Here is a 17,953-nt window from a genome sequence, read left to right as displayed (position 1 = left end):
GAGAGTGGTGGTAGAGTAGAGAGTGGTGGTAGTGGTGGTAGAGTAGAGAGTGGTGGTAGAGTAGAGTAGGAGGTGGTAGTAGAGTAGAGAGTGGTGGTAGAGTAGAGTAGAGAGTGGTGGTGGTGTTGTGAGTGGTGTTAGTGGTTGCACGGTTGTTGATGTGTTGTGGTTGTTGATGTGGTTGTTGTTGTGGTTGTGTCAGGCCGTGCTGTGGGTCAGTGCGGCACCATCAAACATCTTCTGGACATCCTGAAGCACCAGCCGCTGTGGGAGCGCAGCACCACTGAGCCGGTACGGGGACACGCGGGGAGACGCGGGGAGACGTGGGGAGACACGGGGAGACACGGGGACACGCGGGGAGACACGGGGAGATACGGGGAGACACGGGGAGACACAGAGAGACACAAGGACACACGGGGAGACGCGGGGACACACATGGGGAGAGTAGATGATGGTGAGTAGTAGATGATGGCGAGTAGTAGATGATGGTGAGAAGTAGATGATGGCGAGTAGTAGATGATGGTGAGTAGTAGATGATGGCGAGTAGTAGATGATGGTGAGTAATAGATGATGGCGAGTAGTAGATGATGGTAGGTAGTAGATGATGGTGAGTAGTAGATGATGGCGAGTAGTAGATGATGGCGGGTAGTAGATGATGGTGAGTAGTAGATGATGGTGAGTAGTAGATGATGGTGAGTAGTAGATTATGGCGAGTAGTAAATGATGGCGAGTAGTAGATGATGGCGAGCAGTAGATGATGGTGGGTAGTAGATGATGGTGAGTAGTAGATGATGGTGAGTAGTAGATTGTTGTATATGTCTGTTATGAAATTTTGATGAAAATTTTTTTTTATTCAAAAAATGCGTAAATAGCGGAAATGATGCTAATGTATGTAATAATATGCACAAATTATGATAATCATGGAGATAATCGTATTAATTTATGCGAATCCTTGCGGTTATGTTAATGTGGGTAGTTATGATAATTAGGCTTAGCTTCGTTATCCAGTGTTGTATCAATCGGGATAAAACAATTATCTTTGTTTAAACATTTATTTATTATCTTAGTGTGTCTATGTTATGTTAGGTCTCCAAATTCATATCTCAACGCAGAATACAGTTCTTACGAATAATTTGCATGGACTGGGAAAGAAGCACTCGAACACTTCTATGTTAAGTGGTAGTTTTAATTCTAAACAAAAATATGACTCTCGGTGAGCAGCACTCTTAACCATCAAGGCTTGCGTTGTTTCACTTTGGCAACCACACGTATCATTAATTCCACCGCGTACCGAGCACATCCAGCGACAGGTAGGGTCTCAAAACAGGCAAGCAACGATAGTCATACGAAAGGCAATAAGCAAATTATTATATCCCGAGGGCAAAAGTATACGTCAATAGATTCATCGGCAAGATTATGCAATTAACGAAAATGAATGACTAAAACACTTCTAACAACCGTATTCATGTAACTCGACGAGCAGCAACTACTTTTCTCGATCAGTTGATATTGAACGCACCACCTTGAAATGGCAACCCTTTTCGAAACACCAAGATAACTTTTTGGAATAGTCTTATTCGATGTGCGTGTTGTGTGTGCGTTGTCCCCTTGGCAAATTAATTAATTATTATTTTTTAGAGCCGGGAGTTGTGTCGTGAGCATGCGGGGGGTGGGGAGGGGTATACAACCAGAGGCTTCACACCCTGCTCCCTCTCTCGGGCGTGGCAGTAGCGAGCCCGTCGCCGGCTTTCTCTCTAGATTGAGCGACGTTGGCACGATGTCCTTGAAGAGGCTCGGTCGCTTGACGCTCGGTGGCGCCTGGGTGGTGCTGCACTCTGGCGCTGGCGGCTGAATGCGCTCGTTCGCTTGTGCGCTGCTGGCTGGCACCTTTGTGCTCTATGGCCGTTGCAGCTGTTTTGTCCACAGCTGGATGACGAGTCGGCACGACGCTCGCCGTCGTGGTGCGCAATGATTCCGTCGTCGGATAGCGCGCAGCTCCTCCACTGCTGGATGTCTTGTCTGTTCTCAGCGGGTGCTGGTCGATGTGTGTGTATTAAACACACGGCGCATTCGATGGCGCTCTCCTCTTCCTCACAGGCGGCCGATCAGACTCTTTCCACTGCTCCGTTCTCTCTTCTTGCTTTCGCCTTTGGCGTGCAGCTGACAGCTTCACACGGGCACCCGCTTATGCCCCTCCCGCCCTCACTTCAGGGGTGCGCTGGTTCAGGTTCACTTCATTCTGCGAGAAGCGACACCGGCCATCGGTATCAGTGTTTGCTCCCTCGCGACGGCACCACCAGCCGGAGCACGGCTGAAACCCAGCCTCGACCCAGACTGAACTCAGACTTCTGCGACTCTAACGACCTCTCCTCGTCCTATCTCTCCTCGAGGCACGACCCGCCCCAACTCCCTTGCGAGTCTCCCTTTGCAACGCTGTGTCGCAAGCCGAGTCACAAGACTGAGCACGACTCGAACCAGACTGAACTGCGTGATGTGCGTTTGTGCTTAAAACCCAAAAACGTGAAAACCCCTCCCCTCTGCCCTCTCTGCGCATCTATTGCGAGAGAAAAACAAACAGAAAAAACAGACACCCCAGGAATGCCAGGCCACAGACCCCTTCTCGCGACCGCCCTGACCCCCCACTCCCCCTGCGTGGGTCATCCCGAGGCCAGACGCCGCCATATGTATTTATGGCTGGCATGTGTTTGTCGAACCGTGGGAAGACAAAGGTGGCCAGGGAGGTCCTGACATTTGTTGTTTAATGGCATTCCTCGTTTTCCAGATGCCCGGTGTGGCCTGTGAGGAGTAGCGGGTTGTTTTCATTATTTAATTTAAGAAAAAATATATATATTGGCCTAATTATTCTTAATATTAATTTTTGGAAAAAGGGGCATAAATACAAGATGATGGTGAGTAGTAGATGATTGCGGATAGTAGATGATGGCGGGTAGTAGATGATGGCGAGTAGTAGATGATGGCGAGTAGATGATGATGGCCAGTAGTAGATGATGGCATGTAGTAGATGATGGCGGTAGTAGATGATGGTGAGTAGTAGATGATGACGAGTAGTAGATGATGGTGAGTTGTAGATGATGGTGAGTAGTAGATGATGGTGAGTAGTAGATGATGGAGGCACCGGTTCTCGTCTTTCGCTTCTTGAGTCCTCGGAACTCATCAGAGGACTTTCCCGGCGACCTCCTTTTACCATGATGACCGTAGCATTGCCCTTGTCGGCCGAGAGGATGACTATATCATCTCTCTTTTTTAGGTTCGCGAGTTCAGAGCGTTTGTTTTTGCTAATGTTGCTAGTGGGTTTCTTAGCGTTCTTAAGGATAGTAGCTATTTCAGCTCTTGCTACATCTGCATGGATGTGTCCTATGCCTCTGAGGGCTACATCAACCTGAGAAATCACATCCTCTACTGTTATATGTTTAGGGGTGACAGCGAAATTTAGTCCTTTGGCCAGTACCGTTTTCAGATTGTCAGAAATTGGGATGTTACTCTGATTAATAACGGTCTTGTTGACATCCAGCTTTGTGATGTATGGCTCTGGTTTCTTCTTTGATAGGAGGTTGAATTTAGAGATCAGGTTAGCTTTGCATTTGGCTGACAGCGAGTCAGCAGAAGCAGCAGTCATGTTGTCAACGTGGTTCCAACGTGCTAGACCTCCCAGACTCTATGGTCTTCCCAAGATCCATAAAGGCACCCCACTACGGCCCATCGTGTCCACGATCAACTCTCCTACCTACAAACTAGCCCGTTTTCTATCAGACACTCTGCTTCCCTTCACTGGCAAGACCTCTTCAGCAGTACTTAACTCAACCCAATTGGTGTCTATGGTCAAGGACATGACACTATCTTCTGACGATATCCTCGTCAGTTTTGATGTGGTATCTCTGTTTACCAAAGTCCCAGTACCTGACAACCTAACAATAATTGAGGACTTGGTCCAACATGGATTGAATTCGGATGTACCTGCGCTGGTTAGGCATTGCCTCACCAACACTTATTTTATCTGGAATGGCACCTTCTACAAACAGAATGAGGGTACCCCTATGGGCTCCCCCTTGTCACCAGTGATAGCCAATGTGTTCATGGAAAAGTTTGAATCAGACACCATCCAGACGTCCACCCTGCGTCCTTCCCTGTGGAAGAGGTATGTGGATGACACTTTCGTCATTTGGACAAATGGCCTCCCAGCATTGAACCACTTCCGGGACCACATCAATTCCAGACACCCATCCATCAGATTCACCATGGAAGTGGAGAAAAATGGCAAACTACATTCTTAGATGTTCTGTTTGAGAGGAGACCTGATGTATCCTTGGGAAATTCTGTCTACAGGAAAGCCACCCACACAGATTCCTACTTGAAACCTGATTCCCACCACCACCCGTCTCAAAAGAATTCTGTCATCAAAACACTATACCACAGAGCTCATGGCATTTCTGACCAACATCACCTGGCCAGTGAATTAAGACATTTACATCGGGCCCTCAGGATGAACGGATACTCTGATCGCACCATCCGCCAAGCTGTTTCTCTCACCATACAGAAACAGCCACTTGAAACTCCGATCAAAACTATCACGTTGCCATACATAGCAGGCGTGACCAAAAAGATCTCCAAAATTCTAAACAAACATAAGATCCAAGTCCGATTCAGTACAGTACATAAAATCCGTGATCTAATTCCATCTGTGAAGGATGTCATTCCTGACTTGCAATACCCTGGAGTTTATAAACTGAGTTGCAGCTGTGGTGATTGTTACATTGGGGAAACGAAACGTCATAAATCTGATCGAGCACAAGTCAGATCTGAAACACGGCAAAATTGAGTCTTCCGCCGTTGCCGATCATTGCTACAACGCTGTGGGTTCCCATGAGATTGTCTTTTCCGAGACCAAAGTGCTCTGCAAACCTTCTGGCTACCATCAAAGGTTTGTACACGAAGCCATCCAGATATACAAACACAGATATAACTTCAACCGTGATGATGGGTACAAACGGAGTAATCATTGGAAAGATGTTATTAACCATGCAAAACAGATTTAACTACACATATTTGGACCATCTTATTTGACAGGTACTATTCTACTTTACCGAGTGTTGACATCCCCAGCGTTTAACAGCACTCTCCTCTCCTTTTTTGTATTTGGATTGTCAACCAACATCGGGTAAACATCAACAAGTTGCACCTACTGGTCTCTTTTAGCCCCGCCCACCCCCCCCCCAACACGTTCCACTCATTGGCTTCCACATTCAGATAACCCCCTTCCCTCCCCCCTTAAACTTGTATTTAAGAGCTTGACTCTTGGAATTTTGCCTCACTTGAGACAGTAAATCTAGCTGTGACGGTCCCACCTGATGACGCAGACTTGTGTTGCCTCCGAAACGTCGTGATTTATTCTCTTATTTCTATTCTTATTTCTATTATTTAAATTTTTTTATTTTTACCTACGTGACTTTACCGAAAAACCTAAGAGTATGAATCCTTGCAGTCACGAAAGCTTCAAATCTAGAATAAAATCATGTAAATAAGCATGTAAACACACGAGTGTGTCCCCGTGGCAGCGTGGAGCGCTGGTTGATGACGGGACATGAAGGCGGTGACGTCACCCCGTGTGTCTCTCCCCGTGTGTCTCTCCCCGTGTCTCTCTCCCCGTGTCTCTCTCCCCGTGTCTCTCTCCCCGTGTCTCTCTCCCCGTGTCTCTCTCCCCGTGTCTCTCTCCCCGTGTCTCTCTCCCCGTGTCTCTCTCCCCGTGTGTCTCTCCCCGTGTGTCTCTCCCCGTGTCTCTCTCCCCGTGTCTCTCTCCCCGTGTCTCTCTCCCCATCTCTCCCCGTGTGTCTCTCCTCGTGTGTCTCTCCCCGTGTGTCTCTCCCCGTGTGTCTCTCCCCGTGTCTCTCTCCCCGTGTGTCTCTCCCCGTGTCTCTCTCCCCGTGTGTCTCACCCCGTGTCTCTCTCCCCGTGTCTCTCACCCCGTGTCTCTCTCCCCGTGTGTCTCTCACCCCGTGTCTCTCACCCCGTGTCTCTCACCCCGTGTGTCTCTCACCCCGTGTCTCTCACCCCGTGTGTCTCACCCCGTGTGTCTCACCCCTTGTGTCTCTCCCCGTGTGTCTCACCTCGTGTGTCTCACCCCGTGTCTCTCACCCCGTGTCTCTCACCCCTTATGTCTCTCCCCGTATGTCTCACCCCGTGTCTGTCTACCTGTGTCTCTCACCCCGTGTCTCTCTCCCCGTGTGTCTCACCCCGTGTCTCTCACCCCGTGTGTCTCTCCCCGTGTCTCTCTCCCCGTGTCTCTCTCCCCGTGTGTATCTCCCCGTGTGTCTCTCACCCCGTGTGTCTCACCCCGTGTGTCTCTCACCCCGTGTCTCTCCCCGTATGTCTCACCCCGTGTCTCTCACCCCGTGTGTCTCACCCCGTGTCTCTCTCCCCGTGTCTCTCACCCCGTGTCTCTCACCCCGTGTCTCTCACCCCGTGTCTCTCTCCCCGTGTGTCTCACCCCGTGTCTCTCACCCCGTGCGTCTCTCACCCCGTGTGTCTCACCCCGTGTGTCTCTCTGTGTGTCTCTCCCTATGTGTCTCTCCCCGTGTCTCTGACCCCGTGTGTCTCCAGGCCATACGCACGCTGCTGGTGGGCACCGTCACTCTGCTGGGGAACCTCTCCCATGAGCCAGAGAACCGCGCCTGCTTCCGCCAGAGCAACGCGGTGCCCGTGATGCAGGAGATGCTCAAGAACGACATCCAGGAGGTCAGGTTGTCTGCAATGGACGTCATCGCCCACGTGCTGGAGGAGAGCGACTGCGACCCCCTGGGAGAGACGAGTAAGCACCTCTCACCGCACCCCGCACGGACCGCTCCTCACCTGCGGCACTCGGCACTCGCTCGCCTGCCACTCGCCTCCCTCGTGCAGCTTTAGTCAGACGAGGGCTGTAGACGTCACCGTGTCCGCATTTACAAACCGAGTACGACGTTTCGCCAGTAGTTACAACTAGCTTCATCAGGCGACAGCCAGATTTGTGGAGAAGTCTTCCTGTTTCACCTTGACTTAAAGCTTTCGTGACTGCAGGAATTATTTGGGTATTTCGGTAAAGCCACGTAGGTAGAAATAACAATAAGAGTTGGGCGGGGCAGCTAATGCCAATGAGTGAGCAAGTAGGAGAGAGAGGGTGGGGCAGGGGGAGCTCGGCTCACTCCTTAAATTTCTTTCTCCTACTCTGTTTCGTTCCTTATATAGAGGCGTAAATGTGTTGACCACGCTTCTGCGCTCTTGCACAATGTGGGGAGAGGGGATTACTGAGGCAATGTACATGATGCGTGTGCATTATGCGAGACCTTTGAACTTGTCCTTCCTGTCTATTGTGTTTATTAAAATAGCCCTACCAACGGTAGTCCCTATTGTAGTACGCTGCCCTTTGTAAGCATGCATTAAGTAATGTATTAATAATTCGCTTCCACGCAGCGCTAAGGTGATAGCTATCCGAACGGTTAAAGTTATTTTGATTTCTTAAAATTTCGATAGATTTTCTAATTAGTCAAGACGCTCATTCATCGAGCTAATGGTGACAGTCTGAGAAGTGAAATTCAATGTTAAAGAAGTGCTGCAATTGAACAGTTACAATAATGCACAAATCAACAGGGCATTGAATACCAAAACCAAATCAAATAACAAGAGCATTGACACTGCCCAAGTAATTAAAATGATAAAAATTCCGTACATTGCGGGAGTAACTGACAAACTCGCCAGATGTTTGGAAAAACAAAACATCCGAGTGAGATTTGGCACGGTACATAAAAAATACAGAAATTAATATCTGGTACAAAAGATGTATTACCGAAGCTATCAACAGAATGTGTGTACAGGATTAACTGCACGTGTTGTAAATGTGATGTTGGGCAAACAGGACGAATAAACAGCATGAAACTAAAAGAACATCAGAGAAATATTAAATTATCCCAAATACAACTGTCAGCAGTAGCAGAAAACGCGTGCCAACAAGGACACTCAATTGATTTTGATAATGTTGAAGTTCTGTGCAAAACTAGCTACTACTGGCCAAGAGTGTTAGCAATAAAAGTTATTTTTTTTATAAAATGCTTTAATACATTTATAATGTGTATAATATCATTAAGGCTATTACCGATACCCCCAATGAAGCCCTCACATATATTGTTCATAGGTAAAAAAATAGCGGTAACGCATCTCCATTGGAACCATGTGATAGCGACCTCCCATAGCGCTGTTTCGTATAGTGCTCACTTGACCTAGAATGCATCCTGAGCGCTATAGGAGGCATGGCTGTAGTTTAAACTCAATAGAGCATAGCGAGCACAACAGCTGTACACACATAACACCACGTGTACACACAGAGTCATAGCAATAGCTGTACACACATAGCACCACGCGTACACACAGAGTCATAGCAATAGCTGTACACACATAGCACGACGTGTACACACAGAGTCATAGCAATAGCTGTTAAACCACACGCTTATATCTCGTATCCCACACTCACAATGTCACAATTGTATAATCACACACGTGGGTAAGTTTCAATGGCAAATTTGGACCGCAACCCCCACTCTTGCGATTACGTCACAGGATCTTTAACGCTGAAGTAGGCAGGGCATATTATTCCGGGACACGTGGTGGGCTGTGTGGGTGACACGGGATCCGTGGTGGGCTGTGTGGGTGACACGGGACACGTGGTGGGCTGTGTGGGTGACACGGGACACGAGGTGGACTGAGTGGGTGACACATGGTGGGCTGAGTGGATGACACGGGACACGTGGTGGCTGAGGAGTGATGGTCACTGCGCGTCTCGTTTCAGACTCCACTAACGAGCTGCTCCAGACCATCAGTCGGCCCACCGTGTACGGCCGATACAAGCAGGTGGGTGAGGTGATATACCTGGGCGAGGCGCTGCTGGAGTCTCTGGCCATGCTGTCCATGTGCTGGCCGGTGCGCAGGAAGGTGAGCACTCGCACCGCACCAACGACGAGTCACCGGCAGCGCGACGCCGGCCGCGGGCCTGCGTCGCGCTGCCCGAGTCGGCCCTGGGCACCGTGCCGGGCGTCGCGATCGTCCCTTCCCCGCCGGGACGTCGTCGCGGGTCGGTAGACGGCGCCGCCCGCGTCGTGAATGCGCGGCGCTTCTCTCGTCAGATCTACGAGGCGGGCGCCGTGGCTCCACTGGTGCAGAGCCTGAGGCAGGGCCGCTCCGTAGAGAAGCTCCACGCGGTGACGACGCTCAGCAGACTCAGCCAGGACCCCGGCACCTGCTCCCAGATGAGGCAGGGTGAGGAGGAGGAGCAGGAGGAGGAGGGCGGCTCTCCCTGCACGCTCAGCAGCACGTCACACACACACCACGTGTACACACACACACTACATGTACTATACACACACACTACATGTACTATATACACACACACTACATGTACTATACACACACATATATATACACTACATATATACAGGGTGTTTCAAAAAGATGGACCCAATTTCAAAGCAGTATATTTAACGATGGCAACATGTTACAATTACACAAAAAGTTACAAACGGTTTAATGAGTTTTCAAGTTTTACTAACCATTTTATAAATGCTCTTGTGCCCTCCACCTGCTGTACGGACAACATCGAGACGATAGTTGAATTCGTCCCAAACGCCTCTCAAAGTGTCTTCTTCCACTGAAGTCACCGCTGCCGTGATTCTGTTTTTGAGGTCATCCAGATTAGTTGCTAATGGTGGCACAAAAACACCACGGTCTTTTGTGCCACCATGGTCTGTGACATTGGCGGATCAATGCCAAAACGCCGTTGAAACGCGCGCTGCACCGCAATTACGGATTCAGTCTTGCTGAACTGCAGAACGCACAATGCCCCTTGTGGTGCGGGGTCACCGTCTTGCGATTGACTGAGGCTAGGGGCTGTTTGTGCGCTGGGAGAGACATCTAGCGGTTATCATTTGAAACTCTATGCCCTGCCCTCTCTATGCCCCGCCCTCTCTATTCCCCGCCCTCTCTATTCCCCGCCCTCTCTATGCCCCGCCCTTTCAAGTGGTAAGAGTTTCATTCATGGGCGGTTCGTGGTTGCAGAGATATAGCGATTTCAAATCGGGTCCATATTTTTCAAACACCCTGTACTCTATACTGTATACTGTATCTAACCTATATAATTAATTTTTTGTCTGTCTGTCTGTCCGTCCGTCCGTCTGTCCATCTGCGTACGCTCCCTTCCGGGGGATGTAGCTCTCGGACCATGGGGTTCGCCGAGATTAAATTTTGCAGGTGGGCACGCCCCCGGCCCCGCGGTAAACTTAGGCATTTCCGATTTTTCGTCTCTAAACTTTAAATCGGACCGATTATCGATTTAGTGCGATTTCTCTTTATTTATTTATTTACTATTGCCGACCGGCATGCGGGAAGGCGGTTGCCCCTGGCAACGGGCGGTTGGCCCCTGGCAACGGGCGGCTGGCCCCTGGCAACCGGCAGCAACAGGGTGGACGCCATTTTTAATTCCCGTTAAAAATATGCACACGCATTAACACGTGACGCTAAGGTAAATTCATCAAAGTTTCACGTCCTCTTCACTCCCCCCCCCACCCCAATGTGTGCAATTACTATCATAGGGTCGGTAGATAATAAAATTATAGCGATTAGACAGTATTATTGTAGCGCGGGGGGGGGGGGGTGACGGCCACAGCACCCAGCCTAGGCCGGGTGGGCAATCTAGGCGAGGCCGGAGGCTCTGCATGGTACTAGGCCTCGACACCCCACACGTCTTAGGCGACGACTTTGTGGTATAAACTCGATATACCCAGCGTTGCCCGGGGGGAAAATACATTTAAAATCTTCTGAAAACTTTAAAACATAACATACCAATGAAAATACAACTGTGTAATTAAAAATGTAAAACTGACCGCGCCAAGAATCGATTCTCTGAATCGCGCAAAGGAATCGAAGGTTGTAGATTCATTTAGAATCGCCGTTCCCGTTTAATATAAGTTTGTTATAGAGTCGATATAAACTGCTACGAATGGGAAATATCCGGCATTGACCGGGGCAAAAATATAATTAAAAACTCCTGAAAACTTTAAAACATAACATACCAATAAAAATAAAACTCTGTAATTAAACATGGAAACCTCCTACGCGCCAGGAATCAATTCTTTGAATCGCGCAAAGGAATCATCGAAGGTTGTAGATTCCTTTAGAATCGCCATATTCCTGTTTAATATACATACGTGTTGCCACGTTTGCTTAACATTTCCAACACACACATTCACACATTTAGCTTTTACATTTAACATACAAAACGTCAGCATGTACTGCTGTCATCATAGGCAAAAAATGTATACACCCTCAACACTCTCCCTCGCCACTCTCCCTCACTCATCATCACCACTCTCCCTCACCACTCACTATCACTCACTATCACTCACCACTCACTATCACTGACCACTCACACTCACCCTTACCACTTACCCTCACAACTCACCCTCACCACTATTCCTCACTACTTACCCTCACCACTCTCCCTCACCAATCACCAATCACCCTCAAGCATACTTGGCGACACGTAAGTTTTTAAAACGGGAATAGGGTGAGTGGTGGTGGTGAGGGTGAGTAGTGAGGGTGAGTGGTGAGCGTGAGTGGTGAGTGGTGAGCGTGACTGGTGAGGGTGAGTGGTGAGGGAGAGTGGTGAGGGAGAGTGGTGAGGGAGAGTGGTGAGGGAGAGTGGTGAGGGAGAGTGGTGAGGGTGAATGGTGAGGGTGAGTGGTGAGGGTGAGTAGTGAGTGGGGAGGGTGAGTGGTAAGTGGTGAGGGTGAGTGGGGAGGGTGAGTGGCGGTTGTTAGTAGTGATTAGTGAGGGGTGAGGGTGAGCGTGAGTGGTGAGGGTGTGCTTGGTGAGGATGAGTGGTGAGGGTGAGTAGTGAGGGTGAGTGGTAAGAGTGAGTGGTGAGGGTGAGTGACGGTTGTGAGAGGTGATTAGTGAGTGGTGAGGGTGAGTGGTGAGGGTTAGTGGTGAGCATGAGTGGTGAGGGTGAGTGTTGAGCGTGAGTGGTGAGGGTGAGTGGTGATTGGTGAGGGTGTGATTGGTGAGGATGAGTGGTCAGGGTGAGTGGTGAGGGTGAGCGGTGAGGGTGAGTGTTGAGGGTGAGTGGTGAGTAGTGAGGGTTAGTGGTGAGGGAGAGTGGTCAGGGAGAGTGGTGAGGGAGAGTCGTGAGGGAGAGTGGTGAGGGTGAATGGTGAGGGTGAGTGGTGAGGGTGAATGGTGAGGGTGAGTGGTGAGGGTGAGTAGTGAGTGGTGAGGGTGAGTGGTGAGGGTGAGTGGTGATTGGTGAGGGTGAGTGGGGAGGGTGAGTGGCAGTTGTGAGTGGTGATTAGTGAGGGGTGAGTGGTGAGGGTGAGCGTGAGTGGTGAGGGTGAGGTTGAGTGGTGAGCGGTGAGGGTGAGCAGTGAGGGTGAGTGGTGATTGGTGTGGGTGTGATTGGTGAGGATGAGTGGTGAGGGTGAGTAGTGAGGGTGAGTGGTGAGGGTGAGTGATGAGGGTGAGTGGTAAGAGTGAGTGGTGAGGGTGAGTGACGGTTGTGAGAGGTGATTAGTGAGTGGTGAGGGTGAGTGGTGAGGGTTAGTGGTGAGCATGAGTGGTGAGGGTGAGTGGTGATTGTTGAGGGTGTGATTGGTGAGGATGAGTGGTGAGTAGTGAGGGTGAGTGGTGAGGGTGAGTGGTGAGGGTGAGTGGCAGCTGTGAGTGGTGATTAGTGAGGGGTGAGTGGTGAGGGTGAGCGTGAGTGGTGAGGGTGAGTGGTGAGGGTGAGCAGTGAGGGTGAGCAGTGAGGGTGAGTGGTGATTGGTGAGGGTGTGATTGGTGAGGATGAGTGGTGAGTGGTCAGGGTGAGTGGTGAGGGTGAGTGGTGAGCGGTGAGGGTGAGTGTTGAGGGTGAGTGGTGAGTAGTGAGGGTGAAAGGTGAGCGTGACTGGTGAGTGGTGAGGGAGAGTGGTGAGGGAGAGTGGTGAGGGTGAATGGTGAGGGTGAGTGGTGAGGGTGAGTGGCAAGTGGTGAGGGTGAGTGGTGATTGGTGAGGGTGTGATTGGTGAGGATGAGTGGTGAGTAGTGAGGGTGAGTGGTGAGGGTGAGTGTTGAGGGTGACTGGTGAGTGGTGAGGGTGAGTGGCGGTTATGAGTGGTGATTAGTGAGGGCTGAGTGGTGAGGGTGAGCGTGAGTGGTGAGGGTGAGCAGTGCGGGTGAGTGGTGATTGGTGAGGGTGTGATTGGTGAGGATGAGTGGTGAGTGGTCAGGGTGAGTGGTGAGGGTGAGTGGTGAGCGGTGAGGGTGAGTGGTTGTTGTGAGGGTGAGTGGTGAGGATGAGTCGTGAGGGTGAGTGGCGGTTGTGAGTGGTGATGGGTGAGTGGTGAGCGGTGAGGGGTGAGTGGTGAGCGTGAGTGGTGAGGGTGAGTGGTGAGGGTGAGTGGTGTGGGTTAGTGGAGAGTGGTGAGTGGTGATTGGTCAGTGGTGATTGGTGAGGATGAATGGTGAGTAGTGAGGGTGAGGTTGAGTGGTGAGGGTGAGTGGTGGTTGTGACGGTGAGTGGTGAGGGATATTGGTGAGGGAGAGTGGTGAGGGTTAGTGGTGAGGGTTAGTGGTGAGAGTGAGTGGTGAGGGTGAGTGGTGATTGTTGAGTGGTGAGTGTGAGTGGTGAGGGTGAGTGGTGAGGGAGATTGGTGAGTGGTGAGTTGTGAGGGTGAATGGTGAATAGTGAGTGGGAGTGGTGAGTGGTGAGGATGAGTGGTAAGGGTGAGTTGTGAGTGGTGAATGGTGAGGGTGAATGATGAGTACAGTCAATATGCACTGCTGTTATCATACCAGGTACCACCACCACAATATGTACTCCTCTCATCATAGCAGATACCACCACAGCAGTATGCACTGCTGTAATCATAGCAGGTTCCACCACAATATGCACTGCTGTAATCATAGCAGGTACCACCAGTCAGTATGCACTGCTGTAGTGATAGCAGGTACCACCTCAGTCGGTATACACTGCTGTAGTGATAGTAGATACTGCTATCGAGTTGGTAGATACCGCTATAGTAAATACTAAAACAGTCAGTATATACCACTACAGTCAGTCAATACTGCTACAGTCAGTATATACTACTATACAGTCAGTACATACTACCACGGTGAGTAGCTACTAGATACTATTATAGAGTGAGTAGATACTGCTATAGATTTTGTAGTTACTACTATAGTCAGTGGATACAACTATAGAGTCAGCAGATACTATACAGTTAGTCGTTACGAGTATATAGTCGGTAGATACTACTGTAGGCCCAGTAAATACTACTATGGTCAGTAGTTATTACAGTCACTAAATACTACTACACAGTCAGTAGCTACTACTGGCTCAGTAGATACTACGGTACAGTCAGTAGATACTACTACAGAGTCAATAGATGCCACTTCCTCTGTTGTATGTGTAGTGGTGGTATTGACGTGCGCCGACAGTAATGGATCACGGGGCGCGGGGTTGGGCACGCGATGTGGGCGTGGCATGGACGCGCGCGCCTGTGGTAAGGCGCGCTCACACAAGCTGGGAAAAGAGGATCGTAGCGAGTGCGCAGTGATTGGTCAGATAAGTCGGTGCTCTCAGCGACGTCCGCAGGAGGGGTATAAAGGGGGACGCGCGAGAGCACTCGGGGTCAGTGTTAACCAGTTGAAGACCGAAGACGGGGTGGAGGAGGTAGTGGCCCGAGACCCCTAGTCCCGCCGTCCTTGTGGGGACCGGGGCCCTGGGTGGCTCGGAGCCGAGACTGGGGGACCGTAGTCCGACGCCCGTGTGGGTCGGGACGGTGGTACCCAGAGCCGAGACGGGCACCCCGGCTGGGTGTGTCCCGGAAGGCTACGGGGCGTAAGAGCCCGTGTCAGTACAGCTGAGTGGGTGTTAGTCACCCGAGTAGCTAAGGAGGGTGTTAGTCACCCGTGTAGCTGAGTGGGTGTCCGTCGCCCGTGTAGCTAAGTGGGTGTTGGTCACCCGTGTAACGAAGTAGGGTGTTAGTCACCCGTGTAGCTGAGTGGGTGTCCGTCGCCCGTGTAGCTAAGTGGGTGTTGGTCACCCGTGTAACGAAGTAGGGTGTTAGTCACCCGTGTAGCTGAGTGGGTGTCCGTCGCCGTGTAGCTAAGTGGGTGTTGGTCACCCGTGTAACGAAGTAGGGTGTTAGTCACCCGTGTAGCTGAGTGGGTGTCCGTCGCCCGTGTAGCTAAGTGGGTGTTGGTCACCCGTGTAACAAAGTAGGGTGTTAGTTATCCGTGTAACTACAAGTTGGTGAAATTAAAGAAGTGTGCTACCCTTGAAGTCGTCTCCTGCCGAGTTACTACTTTACATATGTAAGGTGTTGTTAGTATATATACCTACGAGGGGTAAAAATATTTTTTGAGGGGGGGGGGGGAGACCACAATTTTCGGAAACCTTTTGACATCAACTATTTACCCCACACTTTCTACAACTTTTTGGACTTGTGAAAGCCTCTTATATATTTGTTTGTGGAGAAATGTACAAACAGCCCACCGGGCTTTGACAATACCTTAGTATCTGTGTATATATATGTAAGGTTTTTAAGAAATATATTTTTCACCCGGGCAAAGCCGGGTACTTCCGCTAGTAGATATATATACACTACATACGCTACACACTGAGCATTGCTTTACCCAGGATACATGTACACACACTACACAACACACTGCTGTGTGTAGTGAGTGTTGATGTGTATATGCTGTATATACTTGTATGAGTGTTGGTGAGAGTGTGTGGTGAGTGTGTATGGTGAGTGAGTGAGTGTTGAGGATGTATATGGTGAGTGTTGAGTGTGTATGGTGAGTGAGTGGTAAGTGTGTATGGTGAGTGAGTGGTGAGGGTGTGTATGATGTGTAATGGTGAATGTGTATGGTGAGTGAGTGTGTAGTGAGAGGTGTGTATGGTGAGTGAGTGGTGAGTGAGTGTGGTGAGTGAGTGTAGGGAGTGAGTGTGTGTGGTGAGTGGTGTGTGAGTGTGGGTGGTGAGTGTGGGTAGTGAGTGGTGAGTGAGTGGTGAGTGTGTATGGTGAGTGTGTGTATAATGAGTGGTGAGTGAGTGATGAGTGAGTGGTGGGTGAGTGGTGGGTGAGTGAGTGGTGAGTGAGTGGTGAGTGAGTGGTGAGTGTGTGGTGAGTGGTTTGTGAGTGAGTGGTGAGTAAGTGAGTGGTGAGTGAGTGGTGAGTGAGTGGTGAGTGAGTGTGTAGTGAGTGAGTGGTGAGTAAGTGGTGAGTGTGACTGAGTGTTTGTGTGTCACAGAGGGACAGCTCCACTGCCCCATATGGAGCACGAACCAGAACCAGCTGAGGGAGAGAGCGGCCGTCTCCTGGGGCAGCGTGAGGACCTCCACCTCCTCCTCTACACCTCCTCCTCCTCTACACCTCCTCCTCTACACCTCCTCCTCCTCTACACCTCCTCCTCCTCTACACCTCCTCTACACCTCCTCCTCCTCTACACCTCCTCATCCTCCTTTACACCTCATCCTTCTCTACACCTCCTCCTCCTCTACACCTCCTCCTCCTCTACACCTCTACACCTCCTCCTCCTCTACACCTCCTCTACACCACCTCCTCCTCTACACCACCTCCTCCTCTACACCTCCTCCTCCTCTACACCTCCTCCTCTACACCTCCTCCTCTACACCACCTCCTCCTCTACACCTCCTCCTCTACACCTCCTCCTCTACACCTCCTCCTCTACACCTCCTCCTCTACACCTCCTCCTCTACACCTCCTCCTCTACACCTTCTCCTCTACACCCCAGCGGTGTCGCAACCCCCCGTGCCCCCCTCACCCCCCCCCCCCCCTCTGTGCCTCAGGTCGTGCTCCGCGCCGTCAAGGGCTTCATCTCGTGCTGCTCCTCCTCCAGGTCCAAGGAGGTGCAGGCTCGCCTCGCAGGTAACGGCAGCCCCTAGGCAACGGCAGCCCCTAGACAACAGCAGCCCCTAGGCAACAGTAACCTGGCAACAGCAGTCCGTCGGCAACAGCAGCCCCTAGGCAACAGTAGCCCATCAACAGCAGCCCCGAGGCAAAAGCAGCCTGGAGGCAACGGCAGCTCCTAGGCAACAGCAGTTCAGGGGACGTATGAAGAGACATAGGGGCAGCTGGGTGTTTGTGGCGCCGAGTTGCAGGATTCCGCGTCAAGTTGCTCGTCTTGCTCACGCCGAGTCCCCCGTGGTTGCCCACGTCTGTTGCCCACGTCTGTTGCCCACGTCTGTTGCCCCGCGTTCGCCGCTCGCCGTGTCCCCAGGCGTCCCCAAGTGGCAGGAGGGTGACGTGCAGGCCTGGCTGGAGGAGAGCAGCCTGGGCGCCTACTGCCCCAACTTCACGCAGATCGACGGCCGCATCCTCCACTCCCTCCTGGAGATCCGCCAGCAGGTGGCACGGGGACACTGGGGGACACCACGTGGGGGCACCACACAGCACCACGTGGTGTCACCACACAGCACCACGTGGGGGCACCACACAGCACCACGTGTCAGGCTTATGGACACAGACGCCACGACTCAGTGGGGACCCCAACCCTGCGGCTCCTCACCTCCTCACCCAGCTACTCACCTCTTCACCCAGCTCCTCACCCAGCTCCTCCTCGATGTCTTTGTCTCACATCTTCTCTTCCTGTTCTCAGGCCCCGGAGTTCTTCGCCATGGTGGCACGGGAAGTGGGCGGCTTCCACCGCCTGGAGGACTTCCTCAAGTTCCTGGATGCTGTGGAGAAACTGGACTGATGAGGTTCACTGTCCACTCACCATGCACTACCACACACTCACCACACTCATCATGCACTACCACACTCACCATGCACTACCACACATTCACCACGCAGTGAACACCACCACTCTCATACTCACCACACTCACCATGCACTACCACACACTCACCACG

At 51.1% G+C, this 17,953-nt stretch overlaps 1 protein-coding gene across 3 annotated transcripts in view; it reads left to right on the top strand.

Annotated features, from left to right (window-relative positions):
* LOC133345334 (uncharacterized) overlaps positions 1–17,953 on the top strand; it is a 102,185-nt gene that overhangs the window by 83,792 nt on the left and 440 nt on the right. For 2 of the 3 annotated variants that reach the window (XM_061556010.1, XM_061556009.1), the window contains exons 4-11: positions 203–291; positions 6,616–6,823; positions 8,831–8,973; positions 9,165–9,297; positions 16,330–16,406; positions 16,889–16,967; positions 17,320–17,447; positions 17,698–17,800. In XM_061556010.1, coding sequence (XP_061411994.1) covers positions 203–291; positions 6,616–6,823; positions 8,831–8,973; positions 9,165–9,297; positions 16,330–16,406; positions 16,889–16,967; positions 17,320–17,447; positions 17,698–17,796 — 956 coding nt within the window. In that variant the 3' untranslated portion in view covers positions 17,797–17,800. The remainder of the gene's footprint in view (positions 1–202; positions 292–6,615; positions 6,824–8,830; positions 8,974–9,164; positions 9,298–16,329; positions 16,407–16,888; positions 16,968–17,319; positions 17,448–17,697; positions 17,801–17,953) is intronic. The other variant, XM_061556011.1, reaches the window with a different exon arrangement.

The sequence above is a fragment of the Lethenteron reissneri genome, chromosome 21, assembly GCF_015708825.2.
Source record: "Lethenteron reissneri isolate LAM-NWPU_2019-01 chromosome 21, ASM1570882v1, whole genome shotgun sequence".
Lineage (NCBI taxonomy): Eukaryota > Metazoa > Chordata > Hyperoartia > Petromyzontiformes > Petromyzontidae > Lethenteron > Lethenteron reissneri.
The sequence above is the reverse complement of the archived record's forward strand: the minus strand, read 5'-3'. Positions and strand labels throughout refer to the sequence as shown.